General features: G+C 40.8%; 1 protein-coding gene across 6 annotated transcripts in view; it reads right to left on the reverse strand.

Moving 5' to 3' along the window:
* Positions 1–908: 908 nt before the first annotated feature.
* SMCO4 (single-pass membrane protein with coiled-coil domains 4) overlaps positions 909–26,807 on the reverse strand; it is a 29,046-nt gene continuing 3,147 nt past the window's right edge. For 3 of the 6 annotated variants that reach the window (XM_066341315.1, XM_066341314.1, XM_066341309.1), the window contains one exon: positions 909–1,989. In XM_066341315.1, the coding sequence (XP_066197412.1) occupies positions 1,678–1,857 (180 nt within the window). In that variant the 5' untranslated portion in view covers positions 1,858–1,989 and the 3' untranslated portion in view covers positions 909–1,677. Of the gene's footprint in view, positions 1,990–3,406; positions 3,701–18,446; positions 18,558–25,400; positions 25,471–26,807 lie in introns of those variants that run through there. The other 3 variants (XM_066341313.1, XM_066341311.1, XM_066341310.1) reach the window with 3 other exon arrangements.

Genomic DNA, 26,807 nt, shown 5'->3' on the forward strand with positions numbered 1-26,807 from the left:
GTGAACACTCCTGCAGTCAGACCACGCTGCCCATGCTGTCTGTGCAGATATCCCAACCATGATGCAAGCTGTGGGGGGCAACAACCTCACAGTTCAGCCAAACTCTCTCTTCAGATTTTAGTAAACTTTGTATTTCAAAAACATCTCAGTCTTCAGGGCCGGTTTTATTCTAGACACTCCCGACAGCAGTAGCAGCACATCAGGAGCCACGGCCATCCTCACACCATCTGCAGGTATCTGCACCATTCCCAGTGGAGCTGGTTTATAGCCAGCCATAGCCTCACCCTGCTGTGGGAACATAGGCCTTAGGGCCAAGGACACTGCAAGGACCTGCGTTTGCTCACTTGAAGTGGGTTTTTTTGTAAAGCAACTTTGGCTGGCAGCATTCTGCACAGGAGCAATACGTGGGGGTGCCATGGGTGTGTGCAGGAAACACAGCCCCCTCTTTCATCCGCACCTCAGTGAAGAGTCCCGCTGACTTCACTAAGACTATCCCTGAACCAAAAAACTACACGAGGGAAAGACTCAAGGGGGCTCTAACTTTCAGCACAGAAATATTTCCTGCCATGCACCAGTGCACTGTAGCATCACTTGATTCCTTGCTTGGCCTGCATTTAACCAGCAGAGAAGAGTTTTCAATGTCCTTGCCCCCAAATCTTCTGAAGGTTAATGCCTACTGAGTGCCTTAAAATACTTGGATGAGAAAGGGCTGTAGTAGAATACAGGGTCATTGAGGCATTTTGATGAGAATTTGTAGCTAATTTCCTAAAATTAAACTGCCCAAGCTGTGCTTACAGCTTCCTTCCTCTGAGAGGATAGGGGCATGCCACAGGAGCAGCTCACTTCAGCAAATAGATCAGAGACCAAAGTCACAGTTACTTTTTCCTTCTTAATAAATAATCAAAAGCTGTATGCAAAACCACCTTTTTATTGCCACTTACACAGTTTTAAATACTGAACATTCAGATAAGCAACTATCTGTGTTTATGTAGTTTATTATTAGTTACTTCACCATAACCTGGCAGAATTCTGTCCAAATTCTGTAACATTCCATCCAGCAGATCCTGAAGTATTCACTTTGCATGTTGGCATCTCATACCAAAAAGAAATTCTTTTTGAGTGAACTATATAGTGGTTGATGAAAAAATCATGACACAATGTAGGCTTTCACAATGTCACATTTTTTTTGCAAAATAATTTGAAGATTCCAAGTAAGACTTCTTTTATTCAAAAAATAAATATATCCTTTCTGAATCAAAGCACTTCATATGACATTAAGTACAAAGAAGAAATGTACTTCTTTGGAAGTTCTGAAATAGACATACAAGAGCTCATGGGAGCAACATTATCCATTACAGTGATAAAAGCTGAAAGCTGATTTTTTACAAATTTATAGCAGAACACGATTTCCTTTTACAATATAGAGCTTCAAACAGCTTTAAGAAAAACACCATTTTTAAAAGTCTGAAAGGCACATAACTCGACCATAAAACGTACTGGCACATTCACTAATACGTTTTATGTTACATTCCTAAAGAGAATCCATGGGACTCTAGCCAAAAGAAAGACTGAAAATACCAGCAAGATCCTTTGCAAAGTACTAAAAGAGTGGCAGAGAGTTCCTTTTGGCTCTTGGTGAAATTAATATCTCAAAGCTAGAGAGTCTGAAAAGCTGCATCATTCAGTTGTATTTGGACGAGTCGCTACATAAACAAACACGACAATCAGCAGCACTACGACAGCCAGCGTGGGAAGCACCACGGTAGTGATCTGTTGCCGGGCCTCTTGCATTGCCTGTTTTCTCTCCTTTTTATCTTTGGAGGTCTCTTTTTTGGGTTTTCCTCTAAGCTGCCTCATCGTCCTCTTTGGATCTTTTTTTTGCTGAAATGTGGGACCAAAGGGAGTGGGACAGCAGAAGATTGTCCCAGGCCTTTTGAAACAAGAGGCTGAAGAATTCCTTTTCCGTGGAGTGGTTGGCTGTGCAAGAAACTGCAAAAGAAAGAAAACAATTCTTTTGAGCAAGATCTACACATATTCCAGTCATTAAAAACATTTGCAGCTCCACTTGGTAAATCTTTCATCCAATGGACACCCATGCAGCTTCTTTCAAGGAAACAGAAGCATGGAGTTCAGCTCATCCACATAACACTTTCTCCATAAATACCAGAGCAATTCATCATGGTGTGTATCAGCCCAAGAACCCTGAACTTGTACTCTGTTAAGCCAGAAACAAAGCCCAGCACCATACATTTTATCCTCCACGGCAAACAAGGCAACACAGCTAAAGACTTAATGAAAATAATCTGAATTAGTCTTGCATCAACACAAGCCTCCAGCTGCCCCGTCTTGAAACAGCAGGAGGCTCCCTGCTCAGGGGCTGTGGCTCCCACAAACCTGCAGAACAAGGCAGGGCAAGCACACACTCTGCCACGAGCATTTATCATCCACAACAGGTATTTATTGGGATAAAGGGTAATCCAAAAGGAAGAAATGGGTACAAAGAGCTGCTTAATTTAATACTTCTGTTTCTGCTGCCAAACAACAAAGTCTAAATCATAACATGACTCAAGTGCTGTCACTGTTATTGCAGCTGTCATTGACAATAGAAAAGAAGCCCAAGCAATAACGAGTCTGCTAACAAACCACTGCTGTAGACAAGCAGTCATCAATAAAGTAGAAGGTAGCTGTTCTAAAACATCTCCTAGACAATTTTTAAATACAGAAATATCTACATAGTGAGAGTAACAAAAACATAGCACAGTACAAAAGCCTCTCTGAAATGAGAGTTAGTAGGGGCTTAGTATTTCTATATCCAAAGTTTTTTTGCCCCTGAGCTGCCTGGAGCTGTGCAATTCCCTGACTGCATGGCAAGGGTGGATGACAGCCACTGGTTATATTCTTCTCCACCACATCCCCCAGTTCTGCCATGGCACAACAGCTGGCACAGGCCACAGGTAAATAAATACAGATTTGGAGAGTAATAATTACTGGTATCAAATAATGAGTTGAATTGAAGTAAATGATGAATTCAGGTTTTTCCTGAATACTAATACACTCAGAATAAAATGTATGCAGAAATTAGTGGGTTAATGCAGCTTCATCTTTTCTTTCCCTCTTTTTTTATATCAAAATGTAAAGATGGTTTTAATGTGCTGCCGTAGGTGAGGAGCATATGTCAACAAGCAAAGGTGAAAAGCTCAGTTCACCCCAGACAGCATTTCCTCTTGATATATCATCTCTGGTTGATGCTACAAGTTGTCTTATGACTACTTTTTTAAAAAACAAGTAGAGGCTTCACTGAGAGTGAGATGCTTTCTTTTTGTGTTACCACTCAATCTCATTTGTCAGCCCGATCACAAAAGCAAAACCAAACTAAAACACTCACATACAACAGAAGAATCCTCACCTAGAGGTTATGTACAGTTACAAAGGACTTTTCATCCTTTCTCACAGGATGCCTGCCTGCTGTGAATCTCATCCAGGCAATTACTTCGCATCATTTAAGGTTCAATGTGGAATAACTCTGCTGAACTTGAACTGATGGAAGCGACCAGACTATCATAGCAAGCCTGTGGTCCTAGAAAACCAGCAACAAGGCAAAGAATCAATACTTCTGGCTTTAGATGGTACATCCTGGATGCAATCTAAACAAATAAACTAAACCAAAATAACAATAACAAAACTCCACCCTCAACCAAAAAAAAAAAAAAAAAAAAAAGGCTCTAGCATGACAAGATCTTAGTGTTCAGCTGGATCCATCAATTCTGTATCCCCTGCCTATATATCTTTCAGGAAGTTGGTTTCTGATCATAAACTCCGCAAATCCAGCCTGCACTGAGGTTAACCCTTCATTTCGGTTTTGATAAAGCACAAAAGGGGAATTTTGGTACCTAGGCTATTTTTCAAAAGAGGAAACAATAAAATTCAAGTCTGAAAAAGAATCGATTCCTTCTGCATGGTACAGCATTAGAATCAAAATATGTAACAGATTTAGAGACCAGAAGTGGTCAATGAACTTCGTGGTGGGAGGTAAACGGGAATTGGATGGAGCAACTACACACAAGACCCTCTTCCCATCTTTTAATCAAACGGGCTACATAATTTCTAAACTTTGTAACTTTCTTCTCAGCAAATCCTCAACTCTCCTTAATTCAGGGCATAGCTTGTGGTTATTACACCACCTGCAAGCCATGGGTTTCTGGTTTGGTGGTGTTGTGTATCACTTCTCTGACTCCTGAATTTCCTCTGGGGCAAAACAAATTATTTTACCCCTTCCTTTTCCATTCCCTCTCCTGCTCCACTCACAAGATTTATTACCAAAGGCTAGGAAAACTACTATGCAAAATAAAGTTTTACATTTGTCCTTTGGGATAACTAGCCAACCAGAGCATTTCAGGCTGTATTTCATTGGTATTATTTTCTGTTTCGACTGTTAATGTACGTTCTGCGAGTTTTGTATCTGGATTGCCCACAAGACCCAAGAAGTGATGGACAGTAAAAGCCTCAGGGACTTTCTGTGTACCACAGTAACAAAGAGGAGTTGCCATGAAACCAATCTCTCTAACAATAAATGTATGCCTTGCTCTGTGCAGCATCACTTACTACCCAGACATTAAAAACATCAGGATGGATTTTTAAGTCTCTTTTGAATGAATATTTCATTTTGAAGCAGAACTATACCAAGTTAATTACATACACTGGCTAACATCTGACAGCTTAGAACAGAAAGCCTTCCCGCAAACGTCAGCACCACTTGAATTGCAAGCTGACACTCTCCAGTTTGGGAATCTGGCATCAATCTCCAAATATGTATCCAGTAGACTGTATTACTTGGCTTTGCTACTGGCAGAGATGGGCTCACACAGAAACTGACACAGAGTTTTCAGAGAAATGAGCCTTAGAGTTCATCTTAGCTGAACCATAAAATGGAAGTGGTGAATCTCTGCAAGTTGCTGCCAGGGTCTGGCTGCCACCGGGTGCCCAGCTGTGACTGCCAGGATTGGACAATTGCTGCAAGAAGCAACACTTCCTCACAGGAAAAGTCCAGGATGTTGCAGATTCTGCTATGTTCATCCTGGAATGAAACAGCCCTGAAAAACCAGTGCTCAGCTGGGTAGGAGAAAACTCTACAGCCCATGTTGTACAAGCGCATTCAGAGTGCTTTACACTGCCAAGCCTCTTACCAGCCCCTGTGGACTTCACTGACTACTAAAAATTATGGGAAGAAAGAAACAGATCCATAAAGTACATCAACACAGTGACAGGGGCAGGATTACAACATCAGGGTCTTGTTCCCTGTGGCGTGCACAGTCCATGAGAACAAATTATCTGACATTACTGAGCTACATCCTCTCTCAGCCAGCAACCACCCTGCTTGTGCTCTGGGAAGGCTGAATGCCAGTGAAGAGAGGAAGGAACTAATACAGCATTGGGATGGGTGTAATTAACAGTCTAATTAGCACTGCTCATTTAAAACATCTCAGAGCAAGCCACTATCAAAAGGTCAGTGAGAAAGTGATGTCCCACAGGTACTTCAGTCTTGTGCAAACTTGAACCTTGCTCCAGCTGCAGAACTGAAAGCTCACCTCTTCAGACAGAAACTGAGCCTCCTTTCCATGCCAGTCTCTCCTGAACAGGGGAGGGCCCACTGCCACAGGCTGCACACATCCCATCCTCCTAAAGCTACTTCCCATAGGTCTTAACTGGCCCAAACATCTGCCAAGGGGAAAAGTGATCACCAAACTGGTTCAACTACTGTCCTAACTGTAAAGCAAACAACTCCCTCAGCTGGGACACAAGTAGAACACCAACAGAAGGGATTAACACTGGAGCAAAAGTGACATACCTGTAGTCCACAATACTGTGACAGCAGACTGGCACTAGCCAGGCATGGTAACTTCACGTTACTTTTATCAGTTTTGAAATTTAAAATTCAACTAAAAAATTGCATGGGGCGATGAGGTTATTTTTAAGTTCACTATAGTAAAGCTTCTCCCAAAAGCAGAAACCTGCTGGCTAGAAAGAAACAACCATGATTGCCAACTCAAGAAAATGAGTGTTGACTTGGTAAAGTTGTTTGAAACATCCATCTCACAAAGCCTACCCCAGCTTGGTAGAGAAGACAGAAGGTTTCCAGGAGAAAGAAACAGAAAAGAAATTCAGCCTACTGAGGAGAAACCTAAAGACACCGTTCTTCAACATAATACGAATTCACTAATTTAGTATTCTGGGTTGCCTACTAGAGCAATTACATTCCTCTTTGCCCATCATCAGCACTGCTTTTCATATACAAAATTGTTCTTCATTCTGTCTTCGGGGTTAAGTTACTCTGATCTGTTTCTGCAGAGCTAACGTCAAAACCTAAAAAAATGAATTGGTGGACTGAGTCACTGAAGCCACTCATACCAATGCTGAAGAATTTCCAGGATCTTAGACCAAGTCAATTGTGGCTAACCGGGGATAATTTTATACCAGAAGGCTGCAGTGGAACTTGCAGGGACTGATATCCCTCAAAATATACCAACAATCTTCCAACCACATCTATGCCAGTCTGTCATATCCTTTTTTTTGGTAAAATGAACCCTGACCTTCAGTAATCTGCAGTTAAAATCTCCTCACACCACACAAGGCTACTCCTTCAAGTCCTGAATGACAGCCTTGACTCAGGCTACACCAGTCATGGAGTATTGTGAATTTGCATATCCTTCCACGTGCAACACATGCACATAAGATTTTGTTTATCTGCACTTAGGGTAATTGCATGTCTTGATGTCTAAAGAACTTATTATCACCAACCTTACAGCATGAATGTATTAACCATGTTAAAGTGACTCATTTTTCTCCAAATCTAGAATTACAAATGTATGCAAGCCAATTTGGCTCAACCTGGCTTCATGATCCTGCTACTGACACTGCAACGTTCCTGGAACAGCAAAACAACTTGAAATTCAAACAAACAATCTGACAGGAATTAATTTTTATAATTTAAATTTTCCCTTAGGGGTATGGATGTTACTGAGACATTGAAAATAAAATCAGTCAACAAACCAGCAGACAATCTGGACACACAGGATTCAGACTGCTTCCCGCAGTTGGAAAAAAGGACACAAGACATCTAAGCAGACAATACTCTTCAGATTACTTGAGCATTAAAAAGCCCCCAAACCAGTAGGTCCCAATCACCAAGACACACCAGCATCAGACTTGAGAAGAACCCAAACAAACAAACTTATCAGCTTCTTACTTATCAGCTGCTGGGCTGATTACTTCAGGGTCATGCAGCCAGAGCTGCTGCATAGAGGCTAAAGAACCATTGGGCCCAAGAGCTGGAAGGAGAAGGCAGGGACACAAAGGGCAAGAGGAAGCCTGGCCAGCAGGGAACCACTGCTCAGCATTGTGTGGTCATTAGAACATAAGCACTCCCCATCCTGGTGATACAGACCATCCTTCCCACCAGTGATCTTCAAGGAACAGGATTGTCCCTTGAGTGCTGCCGAAGCCCTGGGCCATGGCACAGCTTCCTCTCCTTGCACAGTCCCAGCAGAACAGACACCAGGGCTCTGTGTTGCCAGAGCAGCAGTGCAGGGCCTCCTACACACCAAGCTTTAATCCCCCTTACCTCATGGAACTTCAGCTCCCTGCAGCAGCCGAGGCAGTGACTGCTGCAAGGAGACAGCAGCTCCTGACAGAGTAGAAGGAACTTGGATGTGCTGCCCCAGCCAGCATGGGGAGCCCAAACCACAAAACAAAAGTTCGCTGAAGTAATATCATTCTTATTTCCATCCTTAATAAAAGTGGGGTCTAAGCAACAGAGATGCTTCAAAGCTATTTCCTAGTTTTGAAACCAGGCAAATGTTTTGAGGTTTTTTAATGAATGACTGAACTGCATGGAATACTGTTACACAAACCATGGGTACTATTTAATAAGGGGCAAATCTTATTTTTGACTACCCCGCAGAATTACACAATGTACTGGATTGGAAAAGGCCTCTGAGATAATGAAGTCCAACCTGTGACCAGATATCACCATGTCAAATAGACCATAGCACTAAGTGCCACATCCAGTCTTATCTTAAACACGTCCAAGGACTGTGACTCCACCTCCCTGGGCAGCCCATTCGAATGTCTAATCACCCTTTCTGTGAAGAAATTCTTCCTACTGTCCAACCTCAACCTCCCCTGGTGCAGCTTAACACTATGTCCTCTTGTCCTGTCGCTGGTTGTCTGGGAGAAGAGACCAACCCCTACCTGGCTACAACCTCTTTTCAGGTAGTCATAAAGAGTGATAAGGTCACCTCGAGCCTCTTCTTCTCCAGCCTTCTTCTCCATGGAACAGACAATTTATTTTTTTTTTAATCATTACTTCATAGCTGATTTTACTGTGAGGTGACATATCACATTTGGGATGGGGAATTTTCCTTCCTGCTCTAAGATCTGGGCATTGCAGGAATAGTATCAGCAAGGTCACCACTTTCTAAGGTGATTTGGCCAGATTAGACATGCAGCTAAATGGGAATTTTGAGAAGTATTTCAGTAGGAGTCTGGAACAGATGTACAAGCAGGAATACTGCTGCATGGAGCTCTAGATGAGGTCTCCAGAGAGTAGAGTTCTTTACACAGCCTTTCCATCCACCAAGGTCCTACTCTATTTTACCTCACATTTTGGTTCTGGCAAATATGTCAAAAATAACAACCCTCACATCTTCTCGGGAGAACATGTTTATCACTGTGTGTGGCTGCTACCTGGGTAGAACTTGCAGCAGCACTTGGACCAGTTAGCACCCAGGTTCAATGCAGAGACAGAAGCTAAACCTGCCCCCATGTTTCTGTCAGACCCATTAGGCACCCAGTGCCTTGCAAACCTGGCTCTATGCAGGAAGCTTTTTGGGGAGAAAAAAAGGCAAAAAAACACTTGACTTTAACAGTTTTTAGGCAACTGCAGTAGTAAATATCCAGCAGTATTTCCATCACATTCAAGCACCATTATTATACTTAATTTTTAACATTAAATGTAAAATTATAGTTTAAAAAAATCTTTATTATTTGACTGGTTTTATGTAATCACTTGTGTGAGTGACAGAGCAATGACTTGCCAATTTGACTATGAGTTCTGAACCCTAAAGAGTGGGCCTGCCCAAAGGATTAGCAAAACACTTCAATCCTAGTCACATTCTCCTTCCCTTTCCCAAACCTCCCTAGAAAACCTACTCTGAGCAACACAAAAGCAGCTCCATGACAAAGTGAATATTCCAGCTACAGGAGAGCTTCCTATAGTACTGGAACACACCTCTGTGCAACCACAAAAGAGCTGAACTTATTATCAATTGCTTAAAAAAACCCAATTTTTAATTTGTACAACCATTTCGTAACAAAATGAGCAATGACTGCAGCAACAGCCAAAAAAATAACTTTCCTTCTCCATGATCAAAATGCTCTGGGTCATCCATTCATTTCAAACTGAGGCGGCACAGCAGAATGGATGCATATCTGAAGATAATGCTTGCAATGCTAAATTTGAGATCTTCTCTTTCAGGACACTGTCATGATTTCAGAGTCTGCTAAAAATGAAGAAAAGCATTAAGAGAAAAATTTCTGCTCTGTGAAAAATGGATTTTCACGTTACAGCATGAGGCCAATTCTTAATATCATAAAAATTTACCTCAGTCTATTTGACTGTAGCAAGGAATTACAATTAGCAAATAATAAGGACCCTGCTTTCAAGGGTGAAAGCTTTTAATTATACACGTAGCAATATGGAACCATTAAGATTCTGTTTGAAGTCAGTTTAACATTATTTTTTAGTGAGAGGTGGTGGCTTTTTTTTCTAAAGCTGAATTGACCCATCATTACTACAACATCACATTTACTGTAAATGCAGCTTTGAGAGTCTCCAAACTACTCACAGCATTTGGAAAATGAAAGCCATCACTGAATGCTGCCAGAAAGTCAGAGAGAGCAAGGCCGCCAAAGCAGAAAGCTATTTCCATATGCCTCTCACAATTGTAAGGACTTGGGTATAGCAAGCAATCTCCATTGGAAACAAAGAGCCTCGGATCTCTGCATTTGGGAAGGCATTGTTAAACAGAGGCCAGGCAACGTGCAGTGCCATCCTGTCTGCCCTGAATGCAGCAAAGAAACTGAGCAGAATGCAATTAAAACAGGATAAATAAAAAGGCAAGTCCTTTTGCTCCACTAACAGGTGGATAAATAACTCGTATTTTTCCTGGTAGAGAACCAACATCAAGACAACTTTTCCAACAGGCAGTTCCAATGAAGAAATACAACTAATGTTGACTCAAAACACAAGAAAAACAAACATGTAATTTCTGCCACTGCATGAATTAAACTCCTAGGGGAGGCTGTAAAAGAAGAGCCTGCCATTCTGCATCTCTACAGCTACAGATGATCTTGCACATAAATGCAGTAAACCACAACATCTAGCATATGACTTGGTATTATGTGTTTGCTCAGCTGTTTTCATAAAAGGTAATTTTCTCAGCTGCTCCTGACAAGGCTCCTTTGGATACAAAACATTTATCTTTCCAGTGTATTTACAAAAATTCAGTTTCTAAACAGCTACACTAAATAAATAATAAACTAGTTGCTGGTGTCAGAGCTCCTCAAAATTTAAGTTGCTTTCTCAGACCAACCTTTGGCATCTGCCAGAAGAGGCAGCAACAGGAATCTGGTGTGAAAACAGTGTTTCAGTTTTCCAGCCCAGCTGCTCTGGGTCATCCAGATCTCGAGCGTCACTGCTCACACCTCAAGCTGAACTGTCACCAGAGGGTAGCAGCGCTCACCTTCTGAAATGATGACGACCTGGATGGGAAACGCACTTTTCCTACATGAGGTCTGGTGGTTGCTTCCCCTGTTAAGCTAAGGGGTTCCCAGCACAGTCACTCTGTGAGACAGCATCATTATGAAGACCTTTGAAACAGATCCCCAGGCATGTGGCAGGCACAATGCCAGCAAGTCCAAAGCCTGATGCTACAGTTTTGTAATGCAAACAGAAGAGTTGAGGGACTGACACTGGTTTTCATTACAATTCTACTCTTTAAAACTTAGGCACTGAAAATTCAGTCCAGGCTAAAGACTGGCAGGCAGAAAATCCTTGCCCACAGCAAGCAAGGATGGAATGCTAAATCTAAAACCACAGAAACCACAGAGGCAAGAGCTGAGCCTGGGTGGCAGGTGTGTGTATACACCTGTGTGTGTGCACTGGAGAGGGGAAGGATGCAGAGTGTCTGACTGAAGAGAAAAGCTGGGAGAACTGTCCCAAGATAGCACAAATCTAGAACATCCAGAAATGTGTACTTCCTAACCACAAGACAATCTGTGTATTCTGGATCAAAACTATTTGTGAAACAGTTTGTTTCTTCCGAAGGCACAAAGGGAAATCTCGCTCTTCTAGCTCAAATATACAGAACTATCAGGCACAGGAATAAGCAAGATGGATGTGCACCTGGACTCCTGAAATCCCCCTGACAGTCCCACAGAGGAAAATGGACAGCACTGCACTGACAACAGCACTTACCATTTTATTCTGCACAGTATCTTAGAGGTATTCACAGATTGAAAGCAAGCCTGATGCAATGTCAGAACACACTGAATGATGGGTTCAGATCTCAAAATCATCCCCTTTGGGGCTTGTCTGAAGTTCTGGTTTTTCAAGCTTTTCTTGGCACGGATAGTTTTCCAGTAAGGAGGCTGAGGAAAGACTGCTGGCAACATGCCTGTCTCTCCCTGCTTCTACATGTGCCAGGGAAGGACTGCATGACAGTGGAGAGTAACTAAATCACACAGAAATCGACCCAAATACAATCGATGAAGTGGGTACCTGTTATTCCCCTCCTTACTCGCTTGCCAAGCTTTATTTTAGAGCTTATGCAGTGCTGCCATTTGGCAGATTTCATTCCCACCACTGCTGCTTTCTACACACTCTCAATTGATCTGGATAATCAAGCTATCAATGAATGAAATAAAAGCCTCCACCTTACATTGGAAGAGCACTACAGGTTTAGGCTAGAGCTCTTCCTCCAGCAGCCAGAAATCTACACCTTTCCAAAACTCCTTTCACTTACAGAAATGTTCTCAACATCAGTGTGAAAACAATGCAATCAGGACACCTTTTTTTTGAAGGGGGGTGGGGGGAGGGAAGATAAGAACTAAGACTTGCAACACAGGATGGGTGGGGAAGTTTTTCTTCCTACTACTGCTCTCAGTAAAATCTCATTCTGTTTACCCCCAGCTTAAACCTGAAGTCTTATTACATTTCACCAAACAATCTCACATTATAATAAAAGCAGTCGGCTTTCCTGCCATGATTGATAGACTCTTTGCAATTATTTAAGGGGAAGGCACATAATTACATACAGCTGGATTAGGCTGATCAAATCCCTGTTAGTGTCTGTCAATATACACATAATAAGACAGTGTGACATTAATGTAAACTAATTTAAATGCAGAAAGTTTAATTAAGACTTAATAAAATTACAAACAGAAAGAAGGCTTTGCACAGTCTCACCAAAGGGAATTGCTCAGCAAAGCCACCCTATAAACACAAACCTGTTTTGCCTCATCAGCTCTGCAATAGTGGTTCTTGCACCACCTATTTATATATTCTTATTTACAGTTCTACTGCCAAGACTCTCCCTCAGCTCAAAAACTTGGAAGCAAAAGCTGTGGAGCCATGTGTTTAACAGAGTCCATTATGAGCAAGCCCAGGTAGTCAGAGAAGGAAGTCTCAGAAGTTCCTCTACAACGCTCAGCAAACAACTATTGATCAGTACCACAGTTCAACACAGTACAGAACAACACAGTACAGACCTCCTTTGAAAGCACTTACCAAGACCAAAACATCACCTCCCCCTATGCAACACTAGTCACATTCACCCTTCTCATTTTTAGTCCTGTACAGCCTTCTTTTCCACTCGGGTTGCTTTTAAAGCAATCTGCTACATTCACAGCGCTCTGAGAGTCACCAGTGATACAGGATACTGCGTTAACCCCCAGGAAACCTAGTGCAAGACTAAGCTTCACTCCCGGCTGCATTTTTCCAAGGATAGTAAGGCTCGTTCACTGCCTTAGTTGTCCTTTTCCTACAACTCCAAAGGACATGGTTGCAACTGATTTCCTAATGATAGCTAAAATACGCTGAATGCTTGGTATGGCATACCAGCCCTTCGTGTAAGCCCGTGCATGCAGAGCCAGGGAGATCTGGGTGTGGACGACACAAATCTAGTTGTCTACACGTGCTCCCTTTCCCCCTTCACTCGGCGATAATGACTTGTTTTGCATACACACGTTATCACCATTTCAACCCTACATGCCCTTGCTGTTTCTGTGCCAGGCGTTTTCCAAGGCAGTGATCTAACTAGAAGGGTGCAGGAGCAACACTGTGCCACTGCAGACCTTCTCTCCACCATCAAGGATGCCTGTGCTTTGTTATTAAAAAGTAGGATAGCAGAGCTTACACAGAGAAATTCGCTTCTCCCCAACACGCTTATTTTTCCATGCTAAGATTTCCTGGTATGCTCCCTGCCAAATTAAATCAATTTGTGTATCTCGTTAAAGAAAAAAAACACTGCAGATTTTGATCTATTTTTATTAGTCTGACAGTTGAGCCTGTTGCTCTGATCTGGTTTACTTGAGGATTCCTTAGCTGCAATGCTCAGCCACTTCTCTCTGGAAGCCGTACAGTGTTTTAAGAATATGAGAAAGTTCTGAAGAGGATACAGGATCCTCACCATGGCCTTATCCAAAAAGGCTGCAAAAATTCTGAACAAGTCCATTTCACAAACATGAACATCTCCTGCAGAATTAGGTCTTGTCAGCTGTGGGAAGAGGAAGAGAGAAACAAGGAAAAACCTGACAAATGTGCTAGAAAGGATTACAGTGCAATCTCCTGGAAAATATATTAAAACTCAATACCATATTAAAACTGATGAAAAAAATTAAGCCCTCCTGTGTTCAATCACATCGCTCCATAGCTCTTGGCCAACCTCTCCATGTAAGAAACAAATCACTGTTAGATAACCTTTTCTGAACAAGTCTATCACTTATTCTAGTTTATGTTCTGTTTCCTTTGGCAGCACAGCTATTTAAGTCATCCTTCTAATCCAGAGCCTCTGGTAATTTTTCTTTCCTGTTCTAGGGCAATTCTTCAAAGCATCATAAAGGCAAATTCAATAAGCACCTCAATTTGTATTGCTTTCTATTTATAATACTGCAAGCACCTGCTGCTGCTGAGATCTAAGCACATATCTATCTTACTCTGCATAGACTGATTCAGATTAATCTTAATAGTTTCATATTTTAAAGCAATTTCAAGAAATACTGCTCCAAGTTGCTGGGTGGATTGGTTGTGGGTTTTTTTCTCTTTGGGGTGTTGCTTTTTTGTTAGGTTTGGGTGATTTTTTTTTCTTCAGTGTTTTGTTTGGGTTTGTTTTTGTGAGGTTTTTTTTTGTTTGTACTGTGGTACGGTTAGTTCTCCCCACCCCCTTATTTTTATTAAGATACCATTGACCAGCTCTTAAAGATACAACTCATTTTGCTTCCTTGTTTAAATCAGCCACATTTGATATGTGAAATTTTATATATATATAATTTTACTGGAGTATTCAGTAGATTCCTCTTGTCAATTCAACAGTAGGCACTAAACAATCAAACCAAGTTGCTCCTGGAACCCTTAGAGTGGGAGTCAAGTCAGTGCTGGGGCTCATGGATGGTTTTGGGAGCTGTGCATGTGCAGAGAATGGATGTTTAAAGGTTCCTGCCATTATCCAGTACATGTGTAGGGTTTGAATCACATATTATTTGACCTTCTCTCAAAATAGGGATATATTAGCTTTTAATCTTATCCAAGCGCTTGCAAACACCAAGTGTAGCTAAGGCTACACAGTACAGAAGTTAAGTCCTACATCTGACCTTTCAAGAAGGGCTGAGGAATCATGTCCTTAGGCACCTCTTCAGAGTCTGTCTTCCACAGCTTACAGACAGAATATTAATGGTTGCACCCTGGGCTGTGGACATCTTGGTATCTACAACATCAACACTGACCACTCTTGCTGCTATTTCATTTAACAAGATGACAGATAGGAAGTTTAATGCAGTGGGGGGAAAGGAAGAAAAAAGTTATGACGTGGCACAAGTAGGTGAGCAAGATAATGAAGCCCAGGCAGATGCAGGAGAACCCCCTCAGTGTGCAGGAAAAAAGAAAAAATGAAAACAAAGACAAACCAGCACACAGAAGAAAAGCTGCATGGAAGTAAAATAAAGACTGAAATAAGTGGATGGAAGAGTCCATCCATCAGAGAAGACAGGCATCAGTGATGGGTCTCACCCCTGCACTGTGTATCTTTGCTTTTAGGAGTTGACAGCTGGGGTTCGTACTTCTTATCCATCTCCTGCCTACGTGTTTAGGTGTGATGGAGCAGCCTCCTCCACAACCAGTCAGGAGACGTCATGGAAGACTTCACAGGATACTATGCAGACAATTTAATCTCAAGAGTGACTCTCATCCCTAGAAACTCCTACTCCACTCCAAATAGCACTGCTGTGCTATTTGACTCCCTGCAGTATATAATAGGGGCTTTATAAGGTAGGATTTTAAGTATTCCCATTAAAAACACACCTTTTTTCAACAAAAGAGAGACTGATTGCTGGTTTTATTCACCCCAATCATGGCAAGATTGCTGCTAACTTCATGACAAAAGCATGCTCATGAATGTGTAAAACAAAGTTTCCAAAACTGTTTTTAACTGCATTTGTTGGAAAATTAAGCAAATAGAAAAGCTTAGAGACAGGAAACATCATTGTAAGATAATCAGTAGTATGCCCTCCCCTTACTTAGCAACAACAAAAGCCAATACCGACATTATCTTGGGAATTCATGGATTTTTAAATTTTCTTTTAACATGAGAAGATGACAGAGATGATAGAGATTTCCTCAGAAAATAAACGAGGCACAGGGAGACCTTGCATGTCATTTATAAAGAGGAGATGCTATGTATCCTTCAGCTTCTGGCTGTGGATTCCAAATTACTGTCCTGAAACATCTGTAACCTTCATGTGTTCTCATCTTCTTTCACAATTACTTCTTATCATGTACGGAGGTCTTGAACTTTTGCAACAGCTATACTGAGTAAATGAGCTATAAACAGACATGCTATTGATACTCCAAGCCAAAAGCTAATCATGATTTCTAGTCTTTCAAGCGAATAGGACAACTTAAAATGGCAAACATTGCTCTATCTACTCATCCATAAATTAGGAGTGACAATTGCAGATTATTACTCATTCACTCAGAGCATTTGTTTGGCCCTGAGAGAACTGGCTTTATTCCAAGAGCTGGCAAACATTGGTTAATATACATGTAAATGTTTTATTTTTCTTGGAGTAGGCAATTTCACAAAATGAAATACCGAATTAAAGATGACCTCAGTTCTTCTGCTGATGCCTGTCTCGGATGCAATGCTGCTGGAAGCCTTTGCAAGCTTTTTCACACCAAGTCAACGGGGAAAAAGACACCTTTTCTTTTCAAAGTGAGACAATTTCACTGTGGAAACATGAAAGGTTTTATATAAATATTAATCACCACATTTGTCCTGGAGTTAAGTGGATGGAGACTGGCTTATATAAGGTTGCAGTACTGACTTGAAAATACTGAGTGAGATGTACTGAAATGATTCTGCAAATACTGCTCCAAGCAAGCTGTTCCTCTATATAAGAACTGTGGTGCAAGAAGCAGATTAGCAACCCCAATATTTAATCTGAGGCTACTATAAAATAACACTTCACTCCCTGAGAGTGAAGAAGGGGAATTTTGTCCTTTGAATTTCTGGTGCAAGTGGAAAGAAAAGGAAGGTGTCAATTTCCTGCAAAACTGCAACTAATTTGAACTGGGAAGAAGAAATGAGACTAATAAAAGGAATGGAGGCTCAGCACAGAGGGGGAAATAAACCGAGTATCTGAGTGGAAAACCAGGCAGTGGTTTAACAGAGCCTCTTACTAACCAGGCCAGACCCTAAATATTCTAAATAATACCAAGTGTACTGTACCCATTCTCCTTAGCATGGGTCTCCAAAATCCAAGAGAATCAACAAGCACATTTGGTGCTCTTCAAGGTGAAGACAGTGTACACCACCTCCAGCAGGACTCTGAGAACCATCTTTTTCCTACAAAGGGCTGGAGGCATCAGATCTGCTTACTCCTCCCATGATACAGGCCATCAGCCATTGCTCACCCCTCTTTCTCACAGAGAAGTGAGATCTCTTTTCACAAATTAAAGGAGATTTGAAATTGGAACTACAACTACAGATTTCTGAGAAGGGGAAGAGAGAAGCACAACCTCTTATCTACTGTGCTGTACCATAAGTATCACCTCACTTTGCTTGAGGGCACACTGAAGTTTCCATCAGCTGAGGATACTAAAAACAGTTCAAAATTGTTTATAAACCTAAACAGAAATGACACGGTATTAATATATTTCACAACAGCAAGTATAGAATGAAATACAAAATATGCTACAAAGCATGGCTGAGATCACAGTAACTTGATGGAACCTACAAGCCAAGAGCACATGACAATTAAGAATTGTCTAATTAATGATTAAGAAACACCCAACTATCAAGACAGCTGCAGTCTAAATTCATCTCCCCAGAGTGAAAGGAATAGAAGATGAACAAAGACGGATGGGAAGCAACTACCAACAGATGACACCTTCAAAAGATTCAGGACTCTATTTATGTGGCAAGAGCTGATGAAAAGTTCAGTTCACATTTGGCAACTCATCTTGATTGCTATTGCAGTGCTCCACAGGTTTCAGCCAAGTCTCTCCAGGGACACAAATATATATGGATACATAAGGGACACCAAATCTGTATTTTCTGGAGATACATACATCAAAAACTACAGAGGTTAGAATTGCTCATCTTCACAAGGAAAACAATTTAGACTTCACAGGCTACCACATTAACTGAAGCTACTTTTGAAAGAGTTTGCACTACTTCTTCCTGTTTCTGTTTCTTTTTATTCTCAACTATAGGAAACCACCACTGGAGCATGCACACTAACTAGCACTTGACATTACTTTGCTTTGAAACTTGAACCTCATGCTGCACTTTTCCATGCTGCTTTCACACAAAGCACACTCTCCCCCCTCTCGTGCACTACCGCTTCCACGGCACCTGGAGATCTCACAAGGAAACCTGCTGGAACAAAGGGCAACACAACAGAACAGGACAAGGCCGGCCTCAGCTCTGAAGAGGATTTTAAAATTTATAGCAGGGTCTCACTTGGCCTCTGGGTGCTCTGCGTGGCTGAAATGAGTACACAAGGCAGGCGGGACTGCAGGAGAGGCGCCTCTATAAAAGGTGACAGCGCCATTACCAGATAAGCCTCCAGTTAGACATCCCTGATTACCACACCGGACAGAGATTTTAACTCACCTAGAGAGCAGACAGCTAATCCGATTTCTTAATGGGCTTCTCTCAGTTTCACTGGGGCTGATGCAGGCTGCATACAGGATTTGGAATGAGATTTTTTTTCCCTGAATAGCACATACTGCTTTACTACAGCATTCTGTTACCACCTTGGCTTACGCTTATATAAAATACCAGATGGAAGTTACATGAACAGTCATTAAGAGGTTAATCATTAAATTCGAGCTATGCCAGGGCAGCAACAAAGCTGACCTCTTGAATAAATTGAGCATGGATACAGGTGACATTGATTTTCCTAAAGAGGTTTCATTACTTAACTCTAGATTTGTGATTTCTTTTGAGAGTAGGAAGTTAAGAGCTAATCCAAATTTACTATTTATTTTCTACCAAAGAGAAACCAGCCCATTTGAAATGCAGACCATATGACAGATCTTTTTCATTGTTCTCTCCCCTCTGAGAGAACCTCAACTTCACAGGACTTCAAACCTCAGGGAAGAGGGGAGGAACCCACTAAAAAAACAAACCCAAAAACCTTTTAAAAACAACAGTTTATTTTTATTCTACAAGCTTTTCCTCCAGCACTGAAAACCCAATGTGTATTTTCTCCCAGCTAGTTTTATCCCTGCATTGTTCTTAATGCTTACCTAGAAATGAGAGTTTTTTAGCACCCAAGCAAAAAGCTTTAATTTGATGAAGGGATGGGGATTGCTTGGAACCCAGAGTCAGTAAAAAGACACAAGGTAAACATTTGGATATGCTACAGGATACTGGGCCTCTCTGCTATATTTTCTCCTTTCTAACGCTGATCTTCCTGTGTTTATTTTTAAGCAGGTATCAGAATCAAGCAGGTGACTCTTACAAGCTAGATCATTAAATCAAAGAGTTTTCATCTCCTTCAGGTATGATAATGACCATCCATAAAAACAAAGTCATCTGAGTTCCCCATTTCCCACAGATATGCTAAAATGCTTACTCAACCACAGCAGTTATGTTCAAATGGCGTGTTACAGACTTGGGCTTTCCTAACTTTCTGAAATTACTGTTGCGACTAACTCACATCTTTGGAAATGCAAAACTCAAATCTAAGAAAAGGATCTAAGAAAAAGCAAGGAAGAGACAAAGTTATTCAGAAAAGTAAAAACACACAAAACCTCCAGAACACACATTTTTTACAATTTCTTACTCTCCTGTTTTGAGAGCCTTGCCTCTTTCATACTTTAACAAAGTTTCCTAAAGCAGGCATCACCAATTGCCTTCATTTGGAACTTTTATGTAAACAATATTGAAGTAAGAAGTGGAAACCAGAAAAGGATATTAAATCACAGGACAGACACATCCCGGAACCTTGTATGTATCTCTTCCAAGACAGAAATAATGAAAAAAAATTGGACATGAAAAAGAAATAACAGTAGGCAAGAACGTGGAACATGAAAGGCTTTTTGCTTAAGGTCCCTCATGTCTTAAGAATTTATTAAAAGATTATGTTAGAGCACCTGAATTTTAGTGAATTGCTTCTGAGATGGCTCCTGTTGCAGCAGCTCTGCTACAATATTTCACTCTGGCTGCCAGCCAAATCTTTGCTGCGCTGATGCCAAATAAACGATACCCAATTTCAAGGACAGATGCTGTTGTGTTGACACATAATTGATACGTTTATATCCAGGGCTCCCTGGAATTCTGAAACACTTTATTCACAAGAAATGTAACTGACAGCAGAATTCAAAGGGACTTGCACGTAGCTGGTGCTACTGCACTGCTGGTATTGTGAGACTGGAAGGAAGAGACTGCCAGCTGTCCAGGGTGGTCAGGAGCAGTGGACACCGAAAGTTTTCCAGGGCAAAGGAAAATATGGAGAGATACAGCCCAGCACTAAAGGTTAACCTGCTCAGCCAGAAACCTACATGCCCAGAGAAAGAGGAAATCTGAAAGTTTTCAACACAGGTCACATATCCCTTTCCTGCAGAGTTTCTAACTGTGTAGGAGATGGAAGTCAGAGAAACAACACAGCATTGAATAACAAATATGTCCATAATCTCCTTTTCAATTTGACTTCCTTGGTTTCCTAGGCAGGAAACATTAGCAACTGTTAAAAATATATTTACCAAAGGTACGTTCCAAATAAAATGTTATATCCCCCGATCCTTGCATGCTCACTCTCCTGTAGACAATTTGTAATAAGCTTTCATAAATAGCATTTATTTTGGAAAGCAACTATATCCCTCCTCCAGCTAAACACACCTTTGCATCTACTATCATTCTTACAGGAAAAAGATGCTGATGATATTACAATATATGCCTACAACCTGAGGTTTTCGGACTTGGTGGGTTTTTGTGGGTTTTTTTTTGTTGTTGTTGTTGTTGGGTTTTGGTTTTTGGGGGTTTGTTGTTCTTGTTTTGGTTGGTTGGTTGGTTTTTTGTTTGTTTGGGGTTTTTTGGTTTGGTTTTTTGGTTTTGTTTCGTTTTGTTTGTTTTTTTGGGGGGGAGGGGTTGGTTTGTGGATTTTTTGTTGGTTTGGTTTGGGGCTTTTTTTTTTTTTTGGTTGGTTGGTTGGGTTTTTTTGGTAAGAGAGTGCCATATTATTTTCACACATAAAAACATGGACAGAAATATTCAGCAAAAGGTTTGTACCAACTCATTTCACAAGAAGAAATAAAAGAGCAAAAAATAAAATTTGGCATAAAGGAGCAAATAAATGCCACATGGCAAAGTTCTCAGTCATTTATCCAGACAGTATATGCTGTTCAGCAAACATGCAATGTGGTATACTCTATCATGATGCTTCTTTTTAATTAAAATAAGGTTAAGCTTAAGAATACTTCTGAGTTGCACAGTATGGGGATTATCAAATACATTTGAAGATTGCAGATGAACTAACTGAATACATATTTTGTTGACTGTTTCTTAAATGGTATTTTAGAACACTGATCACAGCCCAGAAAGCTTCTGCAGTGTGATACACTTCTGCTGCTTGTGAGGCCTTATCTCGGTCTCAAATTTTGTCTGTACTTCTCTACCAATACCACAGGAAAGATTTATTCCTCCAGTCAACTCTTTTCTTTCCACTGTATGAAAAAGGGACTGATGTTAATTCTTCAGACTTTGCACACTGCAGCTCTTTCCTTTAATTCGTCCTCTCCTGTGCTTCTAAGGGTTGCTAAGGGCAAAACTGTCACAAGACCTCTCTTCACACTGAATTTCTCCTTCAGGAGTACCCAGCACAGAGAATACAGATAAAATTTTACAAGGGAAAAATGCATTTATCATCAAAGCTCCTATCTCTCAAGCCCCCAAATTCTCCAGTTAGTTCAGCAACACAGAATATATAAAACATCCAGGTTTATATCCTTGCAAAAGCACAAAGTGCTTAAAAAGGTCAAGGAAGTGCATTAAGCAGAAAAGCTTTATGGGTATGGGGTTCTTTTTTCACTGTTCAGTGAGGCATTGGGAGAAACAATTTCTGCCGAAACATATCCAGAAGTTTAAAGTTTAGCAGCAGTTGCACAGGTACCTTCTTCCCAAAAGACTCAACTAAAAAAAAAAATAAAATTAAAAAAAAAAACAAAAACAAAAAAACAAACAAACAAAAAAAAAACCACACCAGAACAAAAAATTTTAAAAGCCCGCCCCAAAGAAATCATGTCCCTTCCCAAAATACATAGAAATTTTGTCAATCACAAAGGATAGCTGGGACTAACCTCCCACAGGCATTTGAGCATTTCAGGAACATACACGGAGAATCATAAAATGGTTTGGGTTGGAAGGGACCTTAAAGATCACCTTGAAGAGAGAACACGAAAAAACCAGCTAAGCCATCTGTCAACAGCTTTGATTTACCAGAACCAGACATGGGGTATGACAGGGTGCTACACCACAGGCAGACCCAATCCTCCTCACTCCTGTTCAGAGGGGATCACATGCAAAGCAGCTCCAGATGCCATGCCTAAGCCAAAGAAGGCCAGTCTCTCAGCACTGCATTTTACACTGAGCACAGCACGGAAATAACAAAGCTCAAAGGCTTACACAGAAGATCCTGCTCCTGTCTAATTACTTGGAAGGGTGTGCAGGAAAGTGTAGACTGCAAGGCACTGTATAGCTACCCTGTGTGTGTGAGGAGGGGTGGGATTAGTTCAAGAGGAGATCAATGTTAAGATGCACAAACCAACTCGAATATTTCTACTTGTTACTCAATTTACTCCAAAGATCTATTCCTACAGCTTTTGGGGTGTTTGAAAACTCCCCATGCTCCTCCCTTAAGCACATACTAAAGTCATTAACTTCCTTTTTTAAAAAAAAAATACAATATCACATTCAATATTAATAACCTATCCTGTTATTAATGAAGGAAAGAATTTAAAAAGTCAAATGGATTCTCACTCCTACTTCTACTGTTGGCTTCTGCATTTTGTTTTGTTCGGACACAGAACAGAAAGGTTTCACTTTCTCCCAACTCAGGAAGGCAGTGCTATATCTAGAAGATATGGGAAAAAACAATAAAATGATTGTATATAAATATTTGTTTCTCCCCCTAAATTTACAATGCCATTTAAAAGAAAAGCAAAAGTGTGTTTGATGGAGATTACTGTACAATGAGTTTAACATGCTAAGCAAATTACCAACAGAAAGAAGTCATCTTTCAACTAAGTCATCTTCAACTTTTACAAGTGTAAAAGACTTAGCAATAGTTCAGGCAATCAGATTTTAGATCAAATCTTACTTTTACAGACACCATTTCCTGTACTCTTAAGTATTTCTCTTACAACTGTGGGAAAGACTTAAACAATGGAGGGAAACTGTTTACTCTGCAGACTGAAATAATAATTCAGCAGCAAGAACCAGCATCAGTACTTTTGAGTAACGGTATCAAACCTTAACATTAAGGCAAGAAGTTGGTATGCAGCCTTTTCCTCTACGTTAAATACTTCATCATAAGTAACTCTAAGACTCCAAGCCTTCAAAATTACTTCACAGGTTGCAACAGCATAAATACAAGCCTCTCCTGTAACTGTTATGAATTCAGAAAACTCGAATTTTTCTAATGCTGTGCAGCATTAACACCTAAACCTCTCAAGCCACTTCAGACACATTTATCCTGCAGTTTTTGTCCTAAACTATGCTAGAGTTTAGCTGTATGTTTTTCCATTCAAAGTAGGCTGTGAAGGTTGAGTTGATGGCCAGACCCAGCACAGTAAATGCATAGGTTTCCAAGCAGACCTAAATTTGCAACGACAACTAACCACAGACAAACTTCCTGAGCCTTTTTGTGGCATGACTGCAGGCTCAGAGCCATATTTTATACTGGCACCAGTAAGTCTAATAAAAGGCTCTGGGATCTCATATCTTATTTGTATCATGACAGCCATGTACCTAATCTGTGTTTGAGGGTGCACTTTTATAAGTAAAAACTACATCCTGCAGCTTCTTTCATTTTGTTATGCTTCTAGCTGGGTGTCAAAGTCGAGGTAAAAATCTATCCTGATGCAATGATTCTACTGGTACATAATTACAAGTAAGCAGCCATGCTAAGAACAAACATTTGAGAAGCAAAGCACTACAGTGAGTTTTAGTAACAAATTTACATAACACACCTTTCCCTCCAGACCTGGCACTAAGCACTGTACCATGGTCAGAGAAATCCTTTCCAAATATACAAGCAAAGCCAAGGTGTCAAACCAAACTGACACTGGGTGAAAAAGCAGTGAGACCAATTTATAAACCAAAAGGCATCTGAGAAGGAGATGGGATATATACCCTGAGCTCTAGTACACCCAAACCCTGATAATCCATACCTCTAGTATGATACAAAGCCCAAAACCAACATAACCTGAACACAAGGGTTTCATGCTTAGCAACTAATAAGGCTTGAGGAGGCTTACTAGAGACCCTTTTCAAATGAGCCTATCTGAAGACAGATGGTACTTTGAGTGTTGAAGCCTACCCAGCCACCTCCTCTCATTTAACATTTTTCCCCAAGTTTACCATCCAGCAAACACAGCTCTTCAACTCTTTAACTGTAGTACATCTTTATTCTACATAATTTTTTAGATGAGTCTATGGAAAAACAAAACAAAACAAACAAATCACAGCAGTACCGAGGCAGAGCACAAGCACAATCAAAATGGATTTGGTTTGTTACTGCCAGAGTCTAAGGGGTGCCCATGTAAGTAAACATAAGGCCACAATCATTCTGCACTCCCCCTCACCACACCAGCTCATTTCAGCCTAAAAAAGCCATTTGTGCCTGCAGCAGGACAGGCCACATTTCTACTCTTCATGTGACAAAGACACAAACACATTGGTTTAGGCAGAAGCAGCTTTTGCACTGATGTTGCTCTTTATTTTCCACTCTTTCTGTGAAATACAGACACAATTTCTGAGCAAAGCCTTTTGGGAAAGAGCTTGACTCAAAATCACTAGTCCTCTGTCTAGCACAATAAGAGCAGAGAATGCAAATTAGTTTCAATAAAAGCAGCTGGCAATCAATAAGAAAGGGCTTGTCTCTAAGAGTAAAACTGCTTCCTCTAAGGATAAGAGTTAAAAGGAGAAAAATTTAAGAAGATGAATAAAGGAAGAATAAATGTATACAACATAGGTTGTGCACAGGAGAAAAATCTAACAATGCATAAAATAAAAATTCAGACAAACTGTCAAAGAACAGCTGGGGGTAAATAAGAAAGAAAAATACCAGTGCAAATAAAAGGACCATGAGAAAAAGTCTAATGGAAAACCTGTGCAATCCAAACAAGATAAAATAAAAATCATGAAAGGGATCAGAAAAGAGGTTAGCTGGCACTAAGGCTTAGGGCACCAGTCAAAAGTTCACACTCCAGCCTGGTTCACAGGCTTTGGTAAGTCCAGTAATGAGTTTCAGCATTCCTGCTTCCACTCATCAGGCCATTCCAGAAAACCTTGTAAACCTGTCTCCTCTGACCCTCTGCCATAACACAGAAAGTCAATACCCACCTGAGCAAATCTGAACCCACCCACTCTGCATGCAGTCAGACTCCTCTGCAATGTCTCTTTACTTTCAGGTCCACAGGCACCTGCAGAGGAATGGGAAAAGCCCAGCATTATTGCTGTTACCTATTTAAAGAAAAAACCTCCAAACACTTAAGACTGAATTTCCATATTATTGTGTCTCATTTTTGTAAGTCAGTTAACAGACTGCATTATGGTCACAGAAGCAGCTCTTACAAGACAGGGGAAAATAGAAGCGTGGCACTGTAAGCAACCTCCACTCAAGAGAAACCTAACAGCCAAGTGCCCTGCATACCGCAAAAGTCAGTGTCACAAATCACTTATCCTCCATCTTCCACCTACAGATCCAGCTCCAGTTTCTGGTTTTATCAACATCTCCCATGGAACCGTGGTTAATGTGGAAGTAAGGTCCCTACCTTGCACATGCCTTTAACACAGCATACGAGCAAACAGGAAGGCAGGCAGGTGTTAGCTCAGCCGCTTTTTATCCCCAAAGAATCTCACCGCAAAACTAAACAATGTAACTCCTCTGGCCCCAAGAATGCAGCCCCATCAAAGAAGTAGCTACTTAAATAGCACACATGAATTGCCAAAAGTGGTGTTTTCTACACTCACCAGAAACCGCGGTGGAAAGTTCACTGCACTGCACACTGTTTCATTTACATTTTGACCAGCATACTGATGGGCTAGAAAGATAACCCCTCTGACAAGTGTCACTCATATACTTAAAATTATGCTTTTACTTTCAGAACTTTAATGCAGGGTAACTTGATTGGGGTATGCCCTACCTTTTGAGAAATTCTACAAGATTTCTAATGACAACAGTGGTCAGAAACTTTTAGGTACATAGACACCCAAAAGATCACACTTTGAAAAAAGTGGGAAGTGATTAACTTCTTGGCATCTAAAATGGGTGTACAACACAACAAACAAAGAAGGATAAAGAAGACCAAAGAAGCCCCCATCCCGAAACTAAACTACTGACAGGGCAAAAGACAACAGAGAGAATTCTATCACACATTCTCATTCCCCTCAAGATACACGTCTCAAAGGGTCATAAATATCTCATCTCTGGCTGCCTCCCCCATTCAATATACAAAGCCTGGTTCCTCTTATTACCTACAGAAATTATTTTATGGTTTGTCTTAACAAGTAATAATATCTCTTTTAAAAAAACCCAAACGAGCAACCAGAAGGAAAAAAAAATATAAAAAAGGGCTGAGAAAGTAATCTGCACTGTTGCAGGATTTTACATCTACCACCTCATGGCCTGTAGCTACTGATAAAACAATTACAGTATTTTAACAGCACATTTCCCTAAGGTGGCGAGCAGTTAAGACCTTTATATACTGAAAAAGATGCCCTTCCATATTTGCATGGCCTATCAGCCAC

This window comes from Sylvia atricapilla, chromosome 2, assembly GCF_009819655.1.
Source record: "Sylvia atricapilla isolate bSylAtr1 chromosome 2, bSylAtr1.pri, whole genome shotgun sequence".
In the NCBI taxonomy this organism is placed as follows: Eukaryota; Metazoa; Chordata; class Aves; order Passeriformes; family Sylviidae; genus Sylvia; species Sylvia atricapilla.